General features: G+C 49.4%; 11 protein-coding genes across 13 annotated transcripts; 3 read left to right on the top strand and 8 right to left on the bottom strand.

Annotated features, from left to right (window-relative positions):
* Nucleotides 1-2,673: 2,673 nt before the first annotated feature.
* Nucleotides 2,674-3,468, bottom strand: FVEG_06004 (hypothetical protein; the record flags this gene model as incomplete). Its single annotated transcript, XM_018894224.1, has 1 exon — nt 2,674-3,468. The coding sequence occupies one exon, from the start codon at nt 3,466-3,468 to the stop codon at nt 2,674-2,676; it is 795 nt and encodes a 264-aa protein (XP_018751256.1).
* Nucleotides 3,469-3,507: 39 nt separating this feature from the next.
* FVEG_06003 (hypothetical protein) lies at nt 3,508-5,271 on the bottom strand (the record flags this gene model as incomplete). Its single annotated transcript, XM_018894223.1, has 1 exon — nt 3,508-5,271. The coding sequence occupies one exon, from the start codon at nt 5,269-5,271 to the stop codon at nt 3,508-3,510; it is 1,764 nt and encodes a 587-aa protein (XP_018751255.1).
* Nucleotides 5,272-5,956: 685 nt separating this feature from the next.
* FVEG_15788 (hypothetical protein) lies at nt 5,957-6,151 on the bottom strand (the record flags this gene model as incomplete). Its single annotated transcript, XM_018904980.1, has 1 exon — nt 5,957-6,151. The coding sequence occupies one exon, from the start codon at nt 6,149-6,151 to the stop codon at nt 5,957-5,959; it is 195 nt and encodes a 64-aa protein (XP_018751254.1).
* A 3-nt stretch (nt 6,152-6,154) lies between these two features.
* Nucleotides 6,155-7,576, bottom strand: FVEG_15787 (hypothetical protein; the record flags this gene model as incomplete). The annotated part of the gene is made up of 2 exons (XM_018904979.1): nt 6,155-6,947; nt 7,047-7,576. 2 exons carry the CDS (start codon nt 7,574-7,576, stop codon nt 6,155-6,157), a joined length of 1,323 nt encoding a protein of 440 aa, XP_018751253.1.
* Nucleotides 7,577-8,453: 877 nt separating this feature from the next.
* On the bottom strand, nt 8,454-8,693 carry FVEG_15786 (hypothetical protein; the record flags this gene model as incomplete). Its single annotated transcript, XM_018904978.1, has 1 exon — nt 8,454-8,693. One exon carries the CDS (start codon nt 8,691-8,693, stop codon nt 8,454-8,456), a length of 240 nt encoding a protein of 79 aa, XP_018751252.1.
* Nucleotides 8,694-9,830: 1,137 nt separating this feature from the next.
* On the top strand, nt 9,831-12,144 carry FVEG_15785 (hypothetical protein; the record flags this gene model as incomplete). Its single annotated transcript, XM_018904977.1, has 4 exons — nt 9,831-10,181; nt 10,238-10,393; nt 10,444-10,488; nt 10,537-12,144. 4 exons carry the CDS (start codon nt 9,831-9,833, stop codon nt 12,142-12,144), a joined length of 2,160 nt encoding a protein of 719 aa, XP_018751251.1.
* A 277-nt stretch (nt 12,145-12,421) lies between these two features.
* Nucleotides 12,422-14,441, bottom strand: FVEG_05999 (hypothetical protein). Its single transcript, XM_018894222.1, has one exon. The coding sequence runs from the start codon at nt 14,001-14,003 to the stop codon at nt 12,603-12,605; it is 1,401 nt and encodes a 466-aa protein (XP_018751250.1). The 5' UTR covers nt 14,004-14,441; the 3' UTR covers nt 12,422-12,602.
* Nucleotides 14,442-14,805: 364 nt separating this feature from the next.
* FVEG_05998 (presequence translocated-associated motor subunit PAM17, mitochondrial) lies at nt 14,806-16,923 on the top strand. Its single transcript, XM_018894221.1, has 2 exons — nt 14,806-15,567; nt 15,629-16,923. Exons 1-2 carry the CDS (start codon nt 15,006-15,008, stop codon nt 15,730-15,732), a joined length of 666 nt encoding a protein of 221 aa, XP_018751249.1. The 5' UTR covers nt 14,806-15,005; the 3' UTR covers nt 15,733-16,923.
* FVEG_05997 (hypothetical protein) lies at nt 15,758-17,429 on the bottom strand. Its single transcript, XM_018894220.1, has 3 exons — nt 17,199-17,429; nt 16,936-17,149; nt 15,758-16,890 (listed from the first exon to the last, which is right to left on the bottom strand). The coding sequence occupies exons 1-3, from the start codon at nt 17,386-17,388 to the stop codon at nt 15,948-15,950; spliced, it is 1,347 nt and encodes a 448-aa protein (XP_018751248.1). The 5' UTR covers nt 17,389-17,429; the 3' UTR covers nt 15,758-15,947.
* A 152-nt stretch (nt 17,430-17,581) lies between these two features.
* FVEG_05996 (hypothetical protein) lies at nt 17,582-18,650 on the top strand. The gene is made up of 2 exons (XM_018894219.1): nt 17,582-17,808; nt 17,863-18,650. The coding sequence occupies exons 1-2, from the start codon at nt 17,806-17,808 to the stop codon at nt 18,418-18,420; spliced, it is 561 nt and encodes a 186-aa protein (XP_018751247.1). The 5' UTR covers nt 17,582-17,805; the 3' UTR covers nt 18,421-18,650.
* FVEG_05995 (hypothetical protein) lies at nt 18,593-21,756 on the bottom strand. Of its 3 annotated transcripts, none has more exons than XM_018894218.1 (4): nt 20,948-21,756; nt 20,437-20,686; nt 19,632-20,296; nt 18,593-19,570 (listed from the first exon to the last, which is right to left on the bottom strand). In XM_018894218.1, exons 2-4 carry the CDS (start codon nt 20,476-20,478, stop codon nt 19,522-19,524), a joined length of 756 nt encoding a protein of 251 aa, XP_018751246.1. In that variant the 5' UTR covers nt 20,479-20,686; nt 20,948-21,756; the 3' UTR covers nt 18,593-19,521. The 3 variants fall into 3 exon arrangements, with proteins under 3 accessions (XP_018751246.1, XP_018751244.1, XP_018751245.1); XM_018894216.1 differs by having other exon boundaries at nt 21,559-21,756; XM_018894217.1 differs by having other exon boundaries at nt 20,437-21,756.
* Nucleotides 21,757-22,371: the final 615 nt, after the last annotated feature.

Below are 22,371 nucleotides of genomic sequence, written 5' to 3'. Positions count from 1 at the left end.
AATTCTGGGGTTGTTCTTGCGGAGAATCTCCAACGTCAACTTCATCATACCCTCATATTCACCCACAGTCACAACGACAATCACACACTCTCTCTACTACGTACTCGCCTATCCTTGGCTCAAGTTGCATTCATCGCCAAGTCCAGTGGGTCATCGAAACGATTCCTTGGCCCTGACACCAAGTACCGGCATATCATATCACTTCGATCTTTTCCAAACCCAGCCCAGCACTAAACCGGAAAACTCTTTCAGCTCGTTGGTAATTCTCTTCTCACCAACGTGACCTCGCCTACAGTTCACAGTCCCCCAGCCCGTAGAATAGGCTCCCCAAATTCTTCTCCTCCAGACCCGCGTTTTCATTTCGGAAGACTCCTCCAGGACCCACCCGGAGCCGTGGAGAGCCGGCCGTTTACTCGGAGCTTCATGCCTGTTGCTGGAGAACGGACACCGATGTAAACGGCCCTTTTTCAACATGTATACGGAGTACTTGTCAAAATATCCCAGAGCCCCTATTTTTCTCATCTTCCCCGGGCGAATGGACGCATGAATCCCCCACGGTCCCAGCAGTGAGAGATATCTGGGGACTCCTCATTCCCAACTCCGCGTTCAGGTACCCAGAATGGCGGAGATAATGGAGCCATTGTACTCTGTATGTTGAATTTGTGAAACACCAGCTGACTCTGTGAACGGACCCTATCAGCGGCCGTAATTCGGCGATGCAAGAACGTGGAGAGGACGTCCTTGAATAGTCGAGATATATCCCGTATTATCCTCTTCAAACATCCGACTTTTTTTTTGTAGAACTGCGAAGGATTCTCTTCGCGTAAGTCTTCCGAGCTGAACCTTTTTTCTCGAGACTCAAGGTCAGTGCAGACTCGGTGAGTGTCGGTACACAGATTGCCAAGAAACTCTGAAAAGAACGCATGACCCAACTCGCAAATGGGGCTCATTCGATTTGTTGAATCATGGGAAATGTTCGATTACCCCTTGATCGAAATGCAGAAGATAGCCAAGACATTGGTGGAGAAGGCTATGCAGAACTTTGTGAATAAGGGGTGATGTGATGTGAGTTATCAGCCATCCCCAACTCAGCGTTGCAACCTCTCACAACTCTATCTCTAAGCCACATTTACGAGATAACCTATCACTTTCCAATACCTGAGCCGTCGGACAATCTGTCTTGCCATTGAGTGATCACCGCCTCCAAGTTCCACCATATCTTGCACCACATTCTCGCGAAATCTATGTGCAGCAGTGATACCACACAAGCTTTTGATCAAGCGGTTTCGCGAGGCGAATCCACGAGCATAAGTTCCCATATATCGTTTCTCTACGAATCGGAATGCGTAGGTACTATCCCTTGTTGGCATTATACTGATATCGGTTATCCTATCTTTCGATATCTTATAGCACGAGACTAATGCACTACGCCCTTATTCGCGGTTATCTCCCGCGCTACCATCATCTAAATCTCGGGAAGCTGAATTGGGCAATCTCCGATAGCTCTATTTCCAGTAGCCTCGTTTTATGGATGAGTTCGAACTTCGAATCATGTAGCAGAGACGACCGGCTTTGAAGATGCTGATAAACTCAACGGGCATTAGCTGACGGGCATGCGTTGTCGCCAGGCACTGCTAAGGCCGTCAGCAGGATCCCTTGTCTGATTAGACATAGGTAAACTGCGGACGGCAAAAATTGAAAAGGCGATGATAGAGTCGTGGTCCGGGGGGGCACACGGCTTTCAACGAGCAAATTGCTCCCAATTGTTGAGGTTATGTCAAGGATAAATTGATTCTCCAGCTAAAAGGAGCCTCGAGGGCGTTGTTTTTGCGTCGGTGGCAGACATGATGTGGTTTGAACATAAACCGACTACAAAATCTACAAACAATAAAAAGGTCTAAGTAATCCAGCCGATTACTAGAGTGGTGTAGAACCATTTCTGATTCGCTGGAGTTTAGGGTAAGCTGATATTCTTCAAGAAATCTTAAATTAGATTTAATTTTCTGTCACTACTATTCATAGACGTATATTACCATTCAAGTTTAGATCAATATACTATCGATTGAAGGCAATAAATTGTCTGAAAAGAGATAGATAGTGTATTTTATAGACTGTGAGTTTAAAGTAAATGTCACTAACAACTCTCCCCCTAGTTGTACGTGAAGAAATGATCAACTTTATTGTCTCTAGCGTCTTCTCGCGCAAGTTTGGAAACCTTGGCTGCGACGAATCAAAGCAGTAGAGCACAACCGCAAAGCGAAACTAACCATCACGAGCTTCAAAGACCATCTCCAAGACACAAAGCGATGAGGGAAGCTCCAGAACAGAGCCAAATCATCCTGTATTAACTGTGCTACATTGAAAAGCTCTATGTGGGAACAAAGGAGCATGCATTTTTCTCGAAAGTCGCTGTTCGGAGCCCCCGTCTCATGTGTAGGTAAGTTTAGTCTGTGGTGCAAGCTTTGAACCACAGATTTCAACTGCAAATTGACACATGAAGATCTTCATGTCGCACTGACATCACGCCTCACTTACCACTCACAAGACGGGAAATACCACAATGAAAACCAATTCAACTCCTTTAGCTAAAGTCGTGCTTGCGACTGATGCATACTGTTTTACAATAACTATGCGTTTCATTCTGGGTATCCTTTTCATAACTCATTACACCCTCTAGTCTACAACCTTCAACATCTCATACGCCTTGTGGCTGATCGCCTTCTGCACGATCTTGAGAGGCGTCATCTTCACCTTCTTCGTCTTCTGGGTGACGTTACCCTCCTCGTCCTTCTCAACAACAACCTCTTCCTCTTCTTCCTCCTCAAACCCACCACCCTCCAGGAACACCTTCAGCAAGCCCTGCGAGTACCCGCTGACGAGGCATGTTCCATCCTCGTCAGCCTTGACAGGCTTGGGAGCCGTGGGGTCGCCACCGTTTCCGGTGTAGCCGGCTCGTCCGCCTGCGAGGTTCCAGAAGACAAGCTCGGGGAGTTCGTAACCCGCCTTTTCGAACTTGACCTTGATGCGTTCGAAGGAAGTAGACCAGCTTGAGCTTGACCGCCCTTTGTAATCCCAAGGTCGGCTGTAGTGAGAGTTGGAGGAGCTGGCTTGGTTGAACTGCATGTCGCTGAAGACAAAGACCCGCTTGATCATGTCCTCCTGTTTGAGCTTGTTCTCAAGAGCCATAGGGAGGATAAGGTCTTCGAATACAGAGACGAAGTTGGTGCTCATGCCCCATTCCGATCGGTGCATGGCCCAGTACTTCTCCCGCAGAGTCTTGGTCAAGTCGACTTCCTCGACTCTGGGGTGCTCGCTGAAGGTGATGAAGGTGCCGGCGAAAGGGGGTTTGGCGACCTCTGCGAGGAGGAGAGACAGACCGATGGCGGAATCGAGGGGCGTGGTCTGATCTCTGAAAACAGGGCTGCCCATGCTGCCAGATACATCGCAGACCGCGATGCAGGAGTCCATTGTGCCCGAGTCCTTGATTCTCTTGACGAGCGCGTTCCACTACCCGTCGAGGACTTTGGACTCGATCTCAGCGACCTTCTGATCAAGAAGCGACTTTGTGCCTGATCGGACAGCCGAGCCGCCGGTTCGAACCTTTTGGATCAGCGTAGAGGGGAGAAGCGTAGCCCCAGAGATATTTGCCTTTCCTTCGGCAACCTTATCGAGATATTTACTGAAACGCTCCGCATCGTTTTCGATGAACAGCTTAGAGTATTGGTTCATCGCAAGGGAGGGGACTCGGTCGTACTTGATGTTTTCGTACTTCTTGAGAGTAATATCTCGCTCGACGATCTCGAGCTGCTTTCGCAGGGCAGATGTATCCTTTCGGTATTGCTCACGGGCGAATCGGAGATACTTCTCGTGGTCGTCTCTCGGGCTCAGCATCGGGTGGTTGATGGTGGCTCGGGGGTATAGAATCTCAGCGATGGTGGTGACGATAAAGGTGTGTCTGTCGTGAAAGTGATCGGAAGAAGGAGCCCACTTGCCGCACAGAGAGATAGAGCGCTTGGCATTGTTGTCTCCAGTGAGAGCTTGGATGTCTTTCTTAAGCTGTTCTGCGAACAGTCTGGCAATGTTCATGTGTAGGGCGCGGTATACCGGGTCCGTCTCAAAGAGAACCCGTGCGGTCTCATGGCGGTTCTCTCTGGTCTCTCGTCTGAGTTCCTTGGGGTCGACCTTGTGGTTCAGCTCACTCATCTCCTGTCGAGTTGAGTGAGATCCTTGGCCCCGGCCTCGGCCACGACCGCGACCGCGCCCTCTTCCACCTATCATACCGCCATGATGATGTCCGTGGAGTCTGCGGCCGTCGCGATGGCGAGGCTTCTTGGTGCTCTTGCCTCGGAGGATTCCAGGGTTCTCGGTGTTGAGGACCTCCTTAGGGTCATCAATCACAGTAAGCTTGTCGTTGGCCGCAATGGCAAGGATATTGAGCAAATCCTTCCAATAGCCATGGGCCACTCCATTCTTCACGTCGAACTTGGTCGAGTCGTCATCGTTCTCTTCTTCAACGAGAACAAGGTCATCGTCTTCCTTCTTCTCGGCCTTCTTGTTGATGACCGGGCGGCTGAGCCAACGAAGGTTGGCGACGAGGGTCAAGGGATGATTCTGCGCCAACCATCCGGCACAGCGATAAAACACCGTGCGCGAGCTCTTGCCCAAGTGGATGGAGCGCGAGTTGAAGATGATTCTGAGAGTAGCAAGGGGGTTCTCTTCCCAGGCTCGGGTAAGGAGATCCTTCAGGCGAGGACCAGAGACGACTTCTTCGAGTTCCTGGAAGAGATCAACGAGGGCGTCCTGGCTAGATCGATAAGCGAGATCGCCGTTCTCTGTGTACATCATGTTCTCCAGGTCCCGAGCTGGCTTCTCGTTGTCGTAGTTGATAAGACCCTCCATGAAAGGATTGGACTGGACAGGCTGGGCTTCTTCCACCTCCATCTCCTGGGTAGGAGAAGACCTTCCCATAGTTTCAGTGTCTTGGGATGCATGATTCGAGAGTTTCGCGGCATTCAAAGCCTGACGGATTTCGGCAGAGGTCGAGTTGGAGACTAGAGTGAAGGTCTCGGACTCAGCAGCCTCAGCCATAGCAGCGAAATGTTCCTCACGGACTTCTCTTCCGAATGATTCATTGTGACGACCCGTGATCATCTGACGAATACATTCTTCAAACTCAGCCTGTGGCAGTCTCAGGGCATCGTCGAAGGGGAAGAGAACGGGGGCTGATGACTTGAGAAACCAAGGGAGATCTGATTCCGATGAAGAATCCATGATGTTTGATGATAAGCGGAAACCAGTTGAAAAGAAGAAACGAACGTGGGAATAAGAAGAAGTGTGTGCTCTTATATACTTCACTTATTTGAAAATTCCTCATGTTGAAGTAACTTTTTCGTGTGTCGCTTTGCGTTTGGGCCAGGACTGAGTTGAGTGGCAGAAATCGGTCAGTGAGTCAGATGCTCCCTCTGTAGGTTTGTTTCTGAAAGAGACGGGAACTCTTTTTACAGTGGCTCGTCCTGCGAAATGTAGGCTTGGATGGGCTGTACTGGTTGCATGCGGCTGAAGCTTGGTGCTTTGGATGCCTGGAGGCTGAGCTAGACTAGGAAGTCTATCCACATCGAACAGGGTACAATTTGGAAATCGCCGAATAATATGAACTGACCAAAATTTACTTATGAGAATCAGATTTGACTGGTCAGAAAATTGTGAGAATTATTGGTTCTGCTGCTCTGCTCTTCATCATATGTGTTGGTTCCACATGTTGTTGTCTGTGAACACCCCTGTAACTGACGTCTACAGCCCATGCATGTCCTGGGAGTTCCAACAAGGGTCTTTTGCGGGGGGCAAGGGTGCTAAAACTGGCCGCTTGACTCACCCGGGAGCTAAGGTATGGGCCATCATCTCTGTCCCGTCTCTCCTACTCGCGGTTCTCCCTCTGCTTCCTCCATAGCACTTGTGTCTATCGGCCTTGCGTTGCAAGCATGCTAGCATTGGGTCTCTCAAAACTGGGATCAAATGAATCCAAGAGCCTCCCATTACCTTCAGGGGTATCGCTCTGAGGAACATACGGATGCTCAACACTTCCCTCATCTTCGTCAAATGGGTTCTCACCATCTTGATACATGAAACTGGTCACCTCCCGGCTAACATCCATCATTTAAGCGCCATGAACACTGCCAAATCGAACGTCAATGCGAACAACTATTTTAGGCTGGCTTTCTGCATCCCGCTCGCGCCAGCCCAGCTTCTGCCGCATGTCTTGCACCAAGCTGTGATAGTCGCCACTATCGGGCATGAAGATCAAGTAGCTCAGTTCAACAGACTCTAGAGTTGGCGATAAAATTTCGAGAACATTTATGACGTCGTCTTTTTTGACGATGAATCGACAGAGGCCGAAGTGTCGAAGTTGGTGCCAGTCGTTAACAGGCAAGATGGTTTGCAAAGGAATAAAGTGGTCTACTTCCTCTGCATCAGGGTCGTGATAGTCGTCAGAGTCAGATTCATCAAAGTCGTCAACATATATAACATTAGTCAACAGACTAAAATGTTGGATATCCCTCGCCATGGCAAGTGTTTCCCGCAAATGGTTACTTCGAAAAGAGCACCAGTTCTTCTCACACTGGTTGCCGCAGTGTAGAGAGAGGTCAAGGCTCGCGAACCCAGGATGACTTAGGATGGCCTTCAGGTCTTTGATCTCGCTGTTCTCGGCGTCATCGAATATACGGCAACTAATCCCTGTTCGGAGCTGGTTGGTGTCAACAGCCAATTCAGCAAGTTTGCTCTCCGGGTTCTCCCGTAGGTGTTGGGCGACGATACGACTGACTAGACAATAGCCGCGCCATTTATCCTTCTCCAAGCCATCCCAATCCCTCGCTTCGGGAAAGTTGGAATGATCCTCTGTAAGAGGCCATCCACGCTCAATAGGGTAAAGGAGACCGCGTAGGAGTGATCTGATAGTAGGCGTGAGTTACCACGGCAGTGAAGGTCTTCCATGAGCCGCAGGACTAACTACCACTCTTCTCAGATTGGGAAACCGTAGCATCCCATACTTTAACGCATCGGCGTCTCTGTTGGTCGCAATAGTCTCTTGTTGTTCCTGCCATAACCTCTTGAAATGTTTGAATGCTTCTGCCGGGCTGAGGAGATGTTCCAAGGCTTCTTTGGCCTGTGAATGGTGAGGACTGTACCTCCTTATATCCTCGCGATTCCCACGGTAGATGTGACGATACCATTCAGGAACTTCAGTGACCTCGCCGATATCCTTTTCTTCGTTATACCATGAGGTCCACTCCATTTCGTGGGCTGCATCAAAACGTGTATCGTCGTAGATGATCTCTGTGACCTGGAGCCGAAAGGCTTCGTGGTTTGCTACAGCTTTGAAGACCTCTATATCGCGCAAATTAGGCGAGAGAAAGAGACGGCTAAGGCGAAGATGCGTAGAGTCTTTGATGTAAGTGCATGTTTGGCGCAGAATTTTCAAGTCGATGTTGGGTAGTTGGTGGAATACTTGGTTGAGTACTTCGGCCGGAAGACGCCCAAGAAGCCCAGATAACACTCGGCCTTCATCAATGGCGGTCATTTTCTCAAGTCTGTGAGATACAACCAAGACAAAGTACCTTCTACTAATTACATATGTGATTGTATGAGAATAGGATATTGCGTGGAACTACTTATTGCCGACAGTGGGACAATTTAGAAGTGTCTTAGTGTGGATCTTACGGGGATAGAGCAGGAACGACATGTCGTTTTACGTGAGACCGTTGTAACCTTGTTTCTTCTATTCCAACTTCACGTCTTCAAGTGTTTACCCCTTATTATCTTCTGCGTGCCTCCAATGCCTGAATGCTCGTTCCGCGGTCGTATCGCCGAGTGGCGAGGCCAATTGCGGTCCATTGCTGATCAACCTCATCCCAAATACTCCTTTCTTTGATGGCCAGCTTCCAATTGTTTGCTGAGTTCTTTGTCAACTGCAGCGCCAACCCCTCATCTCCTACCCTTCCTTTGTGCTTATGTGCCTTGTATTGTATCTCAATGCGTCTCGGGTCTCGATGAATCGTTCATTTGCGGTGTCCTCACTCGTTGTCTCTTCGTTCGTGGTCTTTCCCTATGTCGTGTCTTCTCCATAAAGCCAGCGCTTTGTGAACTGACTACTCGTTCGTCTTCCCCTGCCACATGGTCAAGTCTGGTCAGTTACAGCTTGTATATGCGGTAATAGGAGGAACCTCTGTATGGATCAAGGAGTAACGATGCTGGGCAGATCCGATCGCCGTCAAGACAAGTGGTCTGACTGACGTGAAAGCGACCGCAAGTGCAAGAATAAGGGGCAGGGACAGAGCTAGTCTTCGAGGATATGTCTCTGTGTATATGTGTGTCTTCTTCTCTGTCGTGTTATGGACTTCTAGTGTCGTTCCTTTGAGTGAAGGCCTGTTGGCCCGCCAGTATGCTCCGAATGGATGTCAAAGCCCTGCCGCAGTCCTGCCTCTTACTCTTGTCTCGCCGATAGGCCGCTCCCGAGTCGCTGCGTCGTTGATGCAATGCTCTTCATATGTGACCGGTGCCTCGTATGCTCGTGGGCAAGCCGCCGCGCCGTCGTTGTGATCGAGGAAGATGGGTATGGCCGTTGTAGATGGCCGGTGCATATCGTCTGTTTGCTTTACAGGTTCGGGGTCGAGGTGTGGAAAACACCATGAGTCCATGGTGGTGATACTGCGCAACGATACAAGGTTAGCACACCTCAAGATGCACTGTTCCCTCAGTGAGAAGGTAACACTCTGGACCATCGTGGTCATGTTCATCCCTCGAGCTTTGAGTTCCATGACCATGTGCTGGTGGATGAAATGCCGATGTAATGGACGAAATACAATATGGATGAACATAAACAACAAGACGGCGATATCGTGATGACCTTTGGGAGACTAGTGGGGGCCCGAATAGTTTCACCAGTGGAGGGGCGGGACAGAATGGGATGTATGCCACCGGCAACACCAAGCAGCAACACCACTTCGGCTGGAGAGGAGCGAGTGAAAGTTGGCATAGGCTATCTTTTCAATAATATCTACCTCCGGCAACATGGGGATTACGATTATATTATCTACATTTAAAAACTAGGTCGAGTATCATGGCTGTATGTGTCAATGAACAAAATATGAACATCAACATCAACATCAACGTTAGGCTTGCTGCTCTCTTGTGGATCCATGAACCGGATGACTGTTCAGCATCAAGGTGGCCCAAGTCTTGATAGCTTCTTTTCCTTTCGTCCCACTGCACTGCCGCTACTCCAACCTCTCCTGAACCCCTCCACAACTAGGACCAACTCCTCTCCAGTGCCTCGAGGACTTGACTCCTGCAATACCCTATCCCTTTCCCACAAGAAGTTGAAATTACCCTCGCCGGAGTAAATACTCTGTGCCCTACTCCTGAGCACCACTGGCAGCGTGACTGGTCGTTACCTGGTCACCAGATCGTCTGGAGTTTGTTGGTTCTGCTCTCCTATAGGCTAGGGCTCGACGCGTCGTAGGCTGATTCTTCTGCCCCTCTCGCGTATATATTGCTCTCCTCTTTTCTCCCCCTCCGCAATAACATCTTCTCTCCCATATCTCCCCCAACTCATCTCTACAAACATTTCTTCTTTTCACACATCACAAAGTTTACCTTCGAATATCTTCATTGTGATCGTGTTAAAACGAGAGTGATTATTAAATTTACTAAAGTATCTTCGTCCTGAACTCAGACAAATCCCCCTTCACAAACACCCTGAGTTTTTGTTGACACTTACCCCCATCTTCTCCCCCTTCTCCTTTTCATTTTCATTATCAACCCTCAACTTAACCATGTCTCCCCCCACCATTAACGGTGATCGAGGCCCTACCTCTGAGCAAGGCATTTGGGACTTCTTGTCTTCCCACTCCGACGAGCAATCTTCTCACTCCTCCGACTCTCTCGCCGCGTTAGGGGATTTAGATTCCCACCCTTCGGGTGAAGTAACCCATTATCTCGATGAGAGAGACGATATACTCCACAGGCTTGCCAGTTTCGACTCTCAGGTCGACCTAAATTCAAATGAATATGATTTCTCCAACCTCTCGTCAGAGGAAATCATAAGCCAAGGCGAGGCTTATGCAGACTTCACCCGATTACTGGAGGAGAATCTAGCTAACCGAGTTTATTACGACGAGCTCCGGGTAAGTCACCACCAGTCAAACATACTTATTCTCAAATTAACGCTTTCACCTCATAGGACGCAGTTATTGCCTCCACTAATGGTAACCTTACGCCCACTCAGCTCCTCGCCAAGATGGAGGAACTGAGTCGGGTCGCGGTTGATATTCAGGAGAGCAACAAGAAGCTGCGACGTCTGAGTGAGGCCGAAGGCGGCTCCTCGTCTAGAATTGACGTAAGTATTTTCTGTCCCTTATTGAACCAGATGATTAACATTGAATTCAGGGGGACGATGAGACCTCATCCGATGAAGAGTCGGACGAGTCAAGCGTCCGTGAGACGACATCTGAATCAGACAGCCACGAGCCCGGGGAATAGGACCCCCCAAACTCGCCTGCCGACGACTCCTCAGAGATCGAGTCCCAGATTGCTCCCGGATCAGGCGGTAACTCTGCTGCCGCTGCGGCCGATGGTGGCGCCAGCGATGCATCTTTAACCTCCTCAGTCATTATCTATGATGATCAGGATGCCACCACCAGCAACGAGAGTAAAATTATCCCTCTTATTTCAGACGACTGCGTCTACAAGATCGACGTCAAGTCCGTCTTCGATCCAGCCGAGACCGCCGACTCTCGTCGAGTCCTCCTGAACAAGATCCCTCAGGGAACCACCCTGACTCAGATCGCTAACGCGGTCTGCGGTGTCGGGGGCCTGATCCGAATCTCCATCATGGACAACCTTGGGAAGAGCGGTACTGTCTTCAAGCTTGCGTGTGTCGAATTCCGCGACTCCGCTGCCGCCAAAAAGTACGTCGCCAACATCAAGGCCAACGGTCTTGAGCTTATCAACAGCACCGGACGTTTCTTCAACATTGAAGTCAAGCTTATCAACTCAACTTCGTCCTACGACTCCCGCCATGGGCACCCACTTGAGTATGGTGTCGGCTATCACAGCGAGCAGTCTGGTCGTTGTATCACTATGGAGAACTTTCCTACATCTGCCATTTGGCATCTGTTCACTCGATTCGGAACGAAGTACGTTATCCGTGCTTCCTTCGTTCCCAACAACAATCAGATGAACGGCAAACTGTCAGTTGAGTTCTCCAGTGTCTTCGAGGCTGGCCGACTGTGCTACATGATTCTGAACCACGTCTTCCTGCCCTACCATGGCCCTGCTGCCCAGCTGGGTTTTGGTCCCACTCCCTCAGACCGCGATGTCGAGGAACTCACCAGTTCCGTGTCCAACACCATCGCGTATGTCTCTCCCAAGCACCTTTCTGACGCCTGGAATGTTCAACCTTTCAACCTCTTCACTCCATCTTCTAACTTTGCGTACGGTGCTCCCATTCCCCGACGTGCGGTTACCAGCCGCACCTCGTCCCTGAACGTGGAGGTGGTCTCGCGCACCCCATCGATGAATGTCGTTCCTCCCACCGCGTCAATGAGCGTCGGGGTTCCTTTCAATCCTTACATGAATGCGGAGGCATTATGCACCTCGTCGATGGTGGAGATGTCGCAAAATTCGTCTCGCTGCACCGGAACTGTGGTCCCGCACATCCTTGTCCGTGATGACAAGAGCTCCCCTGACCTCCGGGACATTCAGATGACCAACGTCACTTTCAACTTCGTCGATGGGCAGACTAAATACATCATCGTTCAGGGCCAGGTCTATTCTCGGGAGATCAACGGTGACATCTATACCAAACTCGACGACCAAGAGCTCATGAAGCTCAAGCAGGAGAATGTCCTCAAGCCCAACTGGGCTCCATTCTGGATGCACTACTGCGAGGCTAACGAGGTACCCTATCTGCCCAAGTACGCTGAGTACGGGCGTGTTGCGAACATCCGCCGCAACCTTAACAAGAAGTTCGGATTGCCTGAGTCTTGGAACCCTGAGCGACTCACCACGATTCCCAACCAAATCAAGTCGTACCTCAACCCCAAGTCTCGAAAGGTTGTCTCAACCGCTGAGACTGAACGAAAGTAAATCTACACAACAAAGTCGCGATGTTGCGCAAGCTGCATCTACGGATCAGCCGTGTTCCCATGAACACTCCAACAACAGTTCAGTTCTACCACACTGACACACCACGAACAACACAGTACGGCTGCACATGTTGCCGACAAAGGCAACGGATTAATTATGGAATGTTTTGACGCAGGTATGGGACATTTAATCCAGGGCATTGCTATAGGGGATGGGGATTTGTATGACATCTTTTTTGGGCCCTCGGAATCAATCAATCAATCAATCAAGGAATCAACGGTAGTTTTCGTACTTTAAGGTAGTTTAATGTAATTAAGTCATTTGACACAAAATGGGGTATCTCTAATGCTATGTATCTCCGCCGTGACCGTTCTGCTTTTGAAAGTAATTACGCCTTCGCCCGTAATGATAAGAATCCATCTCCAACTCCATAGCCAACCTTGACTTGTTATTTTTCTTCATCTATAATCAGCCGCTCCCCATCCATTCGCACCCCCATTCTTAGCCCTCTTCTTCGCAGGCGGTTCCTCCACGACGAAAAGCTCATCGTCTTCATCATCATCCTTACGTGGATCTGCAGCGATGGGCATTCCGAGTTCGTCTTCTTCACCGCCTGCGAAAGCTTCACTGACGCTTTTGAACTGCTTTGCAGGAATGCCCCACGTTAACGTAGTTTGTTTCATAGACTTCTTCTTTGGTGCGTAAGACGGTGCAACGGAGGGTTGCTTGGAAGCTGGCTTTGTAGCCAGTTTGTCTGAGCGCTTTCTTTTCCCGTTGCGGAGGTACGCTTTGACGAGATCTTTGGGGAGGTTGGATTCTGGCTCCCAGGAGGGGTTCTGGTCAGGAGGCCAGTCGCCTTCCCAGCGGACCAAGAAGTAGCGCACTAGACCTTGACCTTCGACATCGTAGAGTTCCATGTCTTCGAGGCGTTTAACCTCCCAGCCTGGTTCTTCTGCCTCTTCTGGATCTTCTTGGTTGGGGTCTTCCTGAGGAACTGGCTCTGGAGCCTCGGGGATGCTACTTTTGGACTTTGACTTCGACTTTGGAGGTTTCTTTTGAACCGACATAGCTTCTTCGATGAGACGTGCTGTTTGGGTTTCTGACTCTGGATCTGGTGTCTCAACCCCGGAGTTAGAGTAGGTGAGTGACTCTTTGGGCGTCCAGTCTGAGGCGGAGCCTGTGCCTTGAACGCCACCCAATGGTTCATTAGAAGGATGTGATTTCTTCAGAGAACGGCTAAGCTTCTTCTTGCCTTCAGACTTTGAGCGTATGCTCGGGATCTGGGGCGTGCTTTGGCGACTTGAGGTCCCTGTTGACGGGATCGACTCGAAATGTTTGCCTTTGGTATGACTTTTCTTTGGGACGTGGGACTCGGCTGCTGAACCTTGCGGTAGATCCATTTTAGTGTCACTAAAAGCGCTTTCTGAGTTCTCAATAGTCCCTCTTTGCTCATCCAATGCCTGATCATCCGTCTCAGCCGAGTCGCCAGTCATTTCCCACTGCAACTGCCTCGCCGGACCCTCTTCATCCGATAACCCCTCAAAGTCCTTTAATCTGTTCTTTGTAGGGGTCTTGATCGACATGGCCCCCTTCATTGGAACAGCCTCATCGTCTTCTACCACGGCAACAACAGCCGTTTCTATCGTACTGTGCTTGGGCGGTCTACCTCGCTTCTTTGGCTGTGTAACCTGTCCAGCTTCTGTCTTCTTTTTCTCCGTCGTTTCTTCCTCCAGCTGCTCTTCCGTATTCTTGAATTCCCATTCTTCCAATTTCCTCGGCGATACGTATTCCAGAACATCCATCGCAGGAACCAACATCTGTGCCGCTGGTAGGTCCGTCCATGACACGATATATGTCATCCGCCTAGGTAGAGGAAGTCCATCTGCAGCAAGTCCTGGCGAGGGAAGGATAATTCGCTCCAATATGTACGCGGTCGAGTCTTGGGGTGGTAGCAAGCTAATGGGCTGCAGGGGAGGGCCACTGCCTGGGACATAGTCTTTCGGTTTAGACCGAAGACGCACTTCGATCCGAGATCTCTTGTGTTCCCTTCGGTTTTCGTTTTTCCGACTCGTCTGGCTCGAGCTGCTGTTGGAAGGACTCCATCGCTCGTGCGCCAACGCGAGTCCCGCGACCCGCGTCTCCAGTTCTAGCAAGATTGTAACGGAGGAGTCGCCAATGCGATTGGGTGAGTAGAAATCATAGGTAAAGGAAGAGTCTGGGGCAAATTAAACAAAAGGATTTTCGATTTATGTCGTCGGCGTGTTCATAAGAATAAATCTGTTTTATGAGCTGTTCTAATAAAACGCGGCTTGTACTGTAAGAGGCTGGCAGCAGGCCTAAGAAAGAGCTGCTACCCGATGACTAAGCCAAAGACAAGGTCAACAAAGCCTAAGACAACATGAAAGGGCCTATAACTACCTTCCTGGATAGCTTGTATTTTATTCAAGTAAATAAAGGGAACTTGAGATTGCTTTTAATTAATAAATACTTTTATTATATTTAGCAAGTTATTAATTAATATACTTATTATTATACCTAAGCACTTAAGTTTTTATGTAGAGAATAACTATCCTTATCTTAGTCAAGGCTATATAGTCCTTATTAGGGGGGCTTGGGGTATCCCCTTGCTATCTAATTGAGCTTTAACGGCGGCAGCGCTTAGCCGCGCCTAATGAAGCGCCAAACTTTTCCATCCACCATGAGATCACGAACACAGCTCTACCCGAGCTTCAGCATCCCCACGTCACGCCTAATAACCGACGGCACAACGACATCTTTTCAATCTCCACTCCAAACCTCTAATTGACTTTTTTCTCCCTCCCAAAACCTCAATTGGCTACAAGCATCAATTCACTTTCATCATGGCTTCTCCGCTCAAGACCTCCGTCTTGCGCATGCCGCTAACTGGTCTCGTGCGCTCATCACAAAAAGCTTCATTCTCTACCCTCCGCCCAGCGTCATGTCTCTCAGCGTCGCCGTTCCGACCCCAATGCTTCACACCCGTCGTCGCAAAGACCTTGTCCCGCACCTACGCCGATAAGCCGCAGTCCACCACCACCACCGAACTCCCCCCGCTCGACTGGAACAGCTTCTTCAAGCTGCGAGTTTCGCGCCGACGATACCAGCTCCTGTTCTCCATCACCAATGGATTGTTTGCTGGTGGTGCGGGCGCCGTTTTCCTCTCGACGGGCCTGGCGGAACCGATCATCTCGCAAATCCCTCTCGATCCGTTTATGACGCTGGGACTTATGACGCTCGCGTTCTCGGGTCTTGGGTGGTTGAGCGGTCCTAGTGTTGGAAACCAGGTCTTTTACCTCTTGAATCGACAGTGGAAGAAGCAGATGACGCAGAAGGAGGCTCAGTTCTTTGAGCGCATCAAGAAGCATCGGGTTGACCCCACCAACTCGAGCGCCAGCAACCCTGGTAAGTTTTTCATCTCGCTAACTTCCGGTGCCGATCAAGCCAGTTACTAACTACGAAACAGTTCCTGATTTCTACGGCGAAAAGATCTCTAGCGTTTCTGGATATCGCCAATGGCTAAAAGACCAAAAGGCATTCAACAAAAAGAAGACTGCCAACTTTGTGTAAACGAAAAGAAAGAAAAGTAAAAAATATCTCACATGAGTCTCTGTTGACTTGAGCAAAATGTTATTTGTAATGGCGCAGCTGATGGGCAGGAATGGCCTGCCCTTGGTGTGCTCGGGTTAACACGGGCATTGTATGTTGTATGTATGTATCATAAAATCTCTCATCCAATACGACTATCCCCATTTCCTCTTTTAGCCGGCATCTCTTTCATCAGTCTATATAAAAGGTACAGATGGATCAACAGTGTCCTTCCATGACTTGATGCCACCAAGAATATCGCCGATGAATCTCTCTCCATTGTTCCCTAATCCTAGGTCCTTGAGTTTCTGCGCGGCAATCTGCGAATCGTTACCGACTCGGCAGACGACGTATATGGGAGTTGAATGAGGCAGATCGCTTGGCCATCCTTCTGGTGTAGCTTCGCCACGAGCGCTCATGAAGCGACTGATAGGGATGTTGACCGAACCTGAAATATTGCAGAGATCAAAATGTTCCTTCTCTCGGACATCCACGAGCAGCATATCCTTGTTCTCTGACTTGGAGAGCTCATCATACTCCTTCGCTGTGACTCGCTCATCCGGCTGGAGTAATTGAACAGGCTGCTTGACACCACAAAACTGGACATAGTCCATTGAGTTCTTCAACTGACTCAAAGTCAGTCTGTTCTCATCTCCACAAGCCAGACAAGTCTTCCTTCTGCCCCTCATCCTCACAGATCGGAAAGGGGTATCAGACATGCCACTGAAAAGTAACAACATCGGTGTCTTGGCTTCTCCATGGATCTCGAGATCGCCTCTTGAAATCAACTTAATGGCCTCCAACGCCTGCAAGACACCCATTGTACCAACGATAGGTCCTACGATTCCACCCTCACCACACCCAACCACGCTATCTGGTGGTGGGGGCGTAGGGAATACGCAGCGATAACAGGGACCTTTTCCAGGAGGATTGTTTAGAACGATCAGTTGACCTGAAGTTTGGAATGCAGATGCTGAGACAAGAGGCTTTGAGAGAAGAACGCAGATATCTGAGATGAGATAGCGAGATGTAGGGTGATCGGTACAATCAAGGACTAAATCATAGCCAGATACAATGTCCTCAGCGTTCTGCGGTGTAAGATGTGTGTTGTGCGCATTATAAGTTATCGTAGGATTGAGACTTCAGCAGTTAGCAAGGGACACTTGACCATGAAGGGGCTCTCACTCTTTGAGATACGTAATCGCACTCTGAACCTTGCTCATACCAACACGACCCGTCGAATGCGCAACTTGACGATGCAAATTCGAAACCTCAACTTCATCGCCATCAACAAGACCAATCGTCCCAATCCCTGAGCCAGCGAGGTATGCAGCAGCAGGACATCCCAGACCTCCCGCTCCAACAAGTAGAACCTTGGCGTTTCTCAAGCGTAGTTGGCCTATTCTTCAATTAGTACATTTCTCTTGAGCATTTGAAGGGAAACTAACCTTGGAGTCCAAAGTTGGGAACAATCATCTGTCTACTGTACCTCTCATACTCGTGGTTATTGAGTGGCCATTTCCACGCTTCTTGGGATTCACGTGCTTGTGATTCTGCGGCTGCGAGTTGAGAGCGTAGATCTGCGAGTTCGACTTCTCGCTTTGCGATTTCTCTTCGAAGATTATCGATTTCTTCCATTGTTATTGTATGAGAGTGAGTGAGATGTGAGAAGAAGGGTGAAAGTTTAAAGTCACGAGAGAATCAGCCTAGAACGGAGATATTGAGTTGAACCCCACTATGGAATGACAGCACAAGCAGTTCTAGCAATTCTATTCATAAGACGTTGCAGAATGTAGGTTGATATGATAACCAAGCAAAAGCCTCTGGGTCTGATTCTCATATAAATTCTCAATATTTTACTTTACTGACTACAAGCCGTTGTATCAACCTGGTCGTGAATCTCAGCCGTTGACTGCCCCTCCACGCCGTATCTCGGTGTGCCCCACCACCTCGGTGAGCCACCCTCACCGAAAATGTTTCTCCAGTATCTTCACCTACATCTTCAATTCCACACCCAAATCCTCCATCTGAAACCCCCCCCAACCACAACCCAAAATGGTACGTCCCCTTCCTCATTACACTCCCCAAAAACAAACTCCTAACAAAACCCAGGCTCCTCAACCCCCAGGTCTCAAAAAGCCATCCGCGCGCACCCTCCGCCACCAGCGAGTAACAGGCCAAATCCACCCGCAAGCCCCCCAAAAAGTCTTCCGCGACGACGCCGCAGTGACAGACTCCTTCCTCTCCAGCAAGCGCGACAAGCGCCTCATCAAGCACTCCTCCTTCGTATCACGCATCCAATCAGCCCGTATCTCCAAATCCACGAAGCGGCGACGACCGTCGAAGAAACTAGCTGCAAATCTAGAGAGTCTAGCTGATGCGCTGCCGGAGTTGGAGGAGGGCGCGGAGGTTGAGCAGGGGAAAGTTAGGCATAAGAGCTTGAAGAGTAAGAAGGGTGCGTTGAAGAGGAAGGAGAGGGTTGTTAAGGGCGAGATGGAGAGGTTTGGGGTTAGTATGGCGAGGTTGACGCAGCAGGATGGCGTGGCTGCGCAAAAGGCTGAAGCGGAGGAGAAGAGTGCGCCGGCGCCGACTGCGAATCGGTGGGCGGCGCTGAGGGGGTATATCTCTTCGACGATGGAGCAGAATCCTGCTTTTGCTGAGAAGAACTAAGGAGGTCGACGTGGAGAGGATCTAAGATACCAAAGATGGAGATCAAGTCCATATGTGACGTTACAAAAGGGGGCAGACGCAATCTTCACAAAATTTTGCTCAGGCGTATGGAGTTAGAATCGTATACTTCAATCACAGGCCGAGGACGGATAATAAAACTTATAGCATTGATCCTGAATGACAAAAAGCTATGTCTAAATTGGCATAATCTAGGGAACCATTTTGACGAGTTTACTGTGGCATTCTTATAAATTTCTCATCATGATGCTCCCTGAAGAAGCTCACGTAATACTTGTGTTTATAAACATACAATTGTTCTTCATAAGCTGTGCTAATGCTTCGCATATCTTTTTTCCATATCCTAACAAACGCCTTCATCGCTAACTCGCATGACTTTGATATCTGGGAGTATCATTAAAACAACAAACGCGCATGGGCATCTTTCTCTGTTACATGATAACCACATCCCTCTTACTGCTCCACGCTAACCACCAACGCCAAGATAAAAAAAGGATACAGGATGAATAAAAAGAACAAGATGAGATAACATGAAAACAAAACTGATCGACCGTGACGCATGCGTCGTAAAATTCATTTCATTACAGTGGTGGAACAAGTGCATCATTGTTTTTTCTTGATCGCGCTTTGAGGTGAAACAGCTGTTGTGCTGGAAGACCGCTTGCCCCGGACTTTGACGGGGGTGGGAGGACTTGTTTGAATCCTAGGCTCTTTCGTGACTCGATCGGACTTGCTTGTTCGTGGACCAAAAGGAGGTGAATCCTTGGAAGATCGGATTAGGTTCGAGTTTGTGCGCACACGGTTTCTCATTCCTCTCCAAGGAGGTTGATCAACAAGTCTGGTAGGAGAGCCCTTGGGTTTAGTGACTGACCCTTTGGTGACTTGGCCCTTGGCGATTGAACCTTTGCCGCTTTGGTTGACTGGTGACTTCTTCGCCTCTTGAGAACGGGCAGATGAACGGCGTGGTGACCGAGGTGGTGACTTCGAGGGCTGTCGGACATCACGCGCCTTTGCCGCCTGAGCTTCCCTGAATTGTCTTATGAGTTCCTCGAATTCTTCGCAAGAGCCGTAGCAGTCCGTTCTCTATTCGATCCGCGGCGGTGTCTTGTTCGAAAATGGGCTGGCGCTTCTCCTATCTTGATTATTAGATACGCCATTCAAAGGGAGGGGGGGTAAAGATTTGGGGTACTCACGATCGCCTGCGCTCGCCCTCCTTACGGAGGTTTTCGATAATTCGCATCATCTCTTTGCGGCCACCATAGCTGTCGACCATCTTACCACCCATGCTCATCGACACCTTCTCGCGGGCATTAGCGCAGAGAAGGCGCTTGACGAGGAGGTGGCGCATCAACAAGCAGACAAAGACACCACAGTCGCTACCGTTTTCCTGCTGGGGGCAATCTTCGAGGTTGATAAACCGAAGAGGCCGTCCGAGGATGTTGGCAAGCTTGCGAGTCGCAACGTTGGCCTCGGAGTAGTTGGCACCACCGAGGGAGTCGTAGTGGAAGGCGACACCATCGAGTGTCGAGACGAGGAGAAGCGACCAATGGCTACCACCCTCGGCGACGCTCACATTACGATTGTCGTTGATGGGTAAGAAGATATGGGTGACTTTTGAGAAATCGGGAAGGGCGGACTGGACTGATCGGAGGTCGGGCTCTTTCATGAGTAAGAATGTCATGCTAGGACGGAGCAAAACGATACGAGCTTGAGGATACTTGGGAAGTGTTTCGCGCTCCAGATATTCTTCCCAGAAAGCAATATTGTTATCTGTTAACCAGTCGTGCTTGAGCGCCTTGATATCCTCAGCTGTCAAGAGGACATCATAGTAGCTGAGGTAGGGTTTCTCGGGGGCAAGCTATGTAAGTTGTTAGCGCCAACGCCACTAGACAAGTCGCATTCCATGATAAACTCTACCAAAAGCGCATCTCAAAGATAGGCGCATTGGATCATTACCTAGACAGGCATGCACGGAGATGCGGGGTTACAGTTACATACCGAATCGCCAAAGTGGCGGGCCATCCTCTGACGAAACGGCATCTTGTGTTGCTTGGATGTCGAGGATGCAGTAGAGGTAGATGAGGTCGACGAACGAGGAGAGATTTCAGGAGAATACGATGTCGAGTCTGCGGGTGTGATCTCGTAGTCGGAATTGGCGGTTAAGGTTGAGTCCGAGGTGTCAGCCGAGCTGGAGCTGCCTGGACGTCGTGATCGGCGGCTCCGAAAGTTAAGAAGACCGTGCAAGCGACTGTACAAGACAATGATGTCAGAAAACGATTGGTAAAAAGACGGATGCACAGAGGATGGCAATGAGCTGAGGATTGAGATGCAGTAGTTTGTAAAAGATGAGAGTGTAAAGGAATGAAGAAATAGAACAGATGGAAGTAATCTGAGCTGAAGAAGAAGAACGGATGCAGCAGGCAGTGTAAGTGACTGACGGGAACAATAGGCAGAAGACGACAGTGAAAGCGGGGTCAACAGTGGGAATCTGAATAAGAGGTATCCGTACACAATAGAAACAGCTCTTGATTGAACTAGTGGCAGTGGTATTATACCGAGGCTTTTCAGGTAGTTTTCGACCCTTGTCTAACGTGAAGAAAGGTTGAATTGAGGTCTGGGGAGAAGAAAAAAAAGAGAAAGGAAAAAAAAACTGGAGCGAAGGGCAGTGTCTGCAGCTGCCGCGTTGGACAGGAGGCTCAGCCCAGTCCACGAGCCCAGGACGCAGTGGAGGCGGGGCAGACGACGGCACTGGCATTTTAGCGCCAATGCCCTGGAGGCCCCCTCTCCCCTGCTTGTAAGAGACGGATCCATTGCAATGCGGGCAGCCAGCTTTGACTGATGTGATGCAGACGGACCTCTCGTCTTTATCCAGTGACAAAAAGAGTTAGGCAGATTTAGGGGGCCCTTTTCATCACCTAGAACGAAGAATGGTTGGGCCTCCCTTATGCACAGTGGTCATATGACGATGTGACAAAGAGTGGTTGGGGATATTGAATGTGCCCATTGTTTGTGACTGAAACAGAATAAAAACACTGGCCTCTGAATAAACGGCATGGCACAGAACAAACGCCAAACGAAACAGAACAGAACAGAACAGAACGAAACAATCGTCTTACTCACCCTGGTGTAGAAATATGCCCCGCATCATCTGAACCCATCCTGTCTTGTGTCGTGCCACTCAAGTTTCAAGCTGTAACAAACAGAGTGTAGTTGATATCCAAGCGCAAGAGGTCCAAGCAGAGAATCAAGGTAATTAAATATTAATAAGAAAAAGGCAATTAATATTCGTAAATCGCTTTTTAGTATAATAGATATTCAGCAGCATTAATCGTAACGGCCTCATCAGCAGGTCTGGATCTCTTATATCATGCATACCATCTAAATCTCGGACTTGGGAATGACCCCGTCCGCGCCACAAACTCACTACGTCACCCACAACCTAAGGTAAACCACCATCGTCATCGTTTCCCGTCTTCGTTATCGCGCCGAAAACGCCTCCCGGACTGTACTCTCCAGACATCGACATCACCAGCCACGAATGCAGTAATGTATCCGCTCGATAGGGCAGGCAGCTAATCTCGAAGATCGTGATGCTTATCATGGCACGCGAGATCAACAGCACTCGTCTCCAAGTGTCTCATGGTTATATCATCCAGTCCCCATCGTGATGTTCGTCTACCTCTCTCGCTTCCCTTTAACCGCTATTCGCCAAGCATTCTTCCACCCTCATCCAAACGCCAGTGAAGCCAGTTACGATGCTTCCCGTATCGAGTCTAGCCTCATCGAATAAGCGAAGAATGGCTCTCTTCCCATTCACCCGTCCATTCAACATGCCTAGAATGCCACCAGTCTCAAACCTTGGATTTGCTTCACACCCCATCTTAACATCGTCTCAATCGTCTTAAGATCGCTTTATGTCTTGCCCAAATTCTG

Source organism: Fusarium verticillioides, chromosome 2, assembly GCF_000149555.1.
Source record: "Fusarium verticillioides 7600 chromosome 2, whole genome shotgun sequence".
Classification (NCBI taxonomy): Eukaryota; Fungi; Ascomycota; class Sordariomycetes; order Hypocreales; family Nectriaceae; genus Fusarium; species Fusarium verticillioides.
This window is presented reverse-complemented; position numbering and strand designations above follow the sequence as displayed.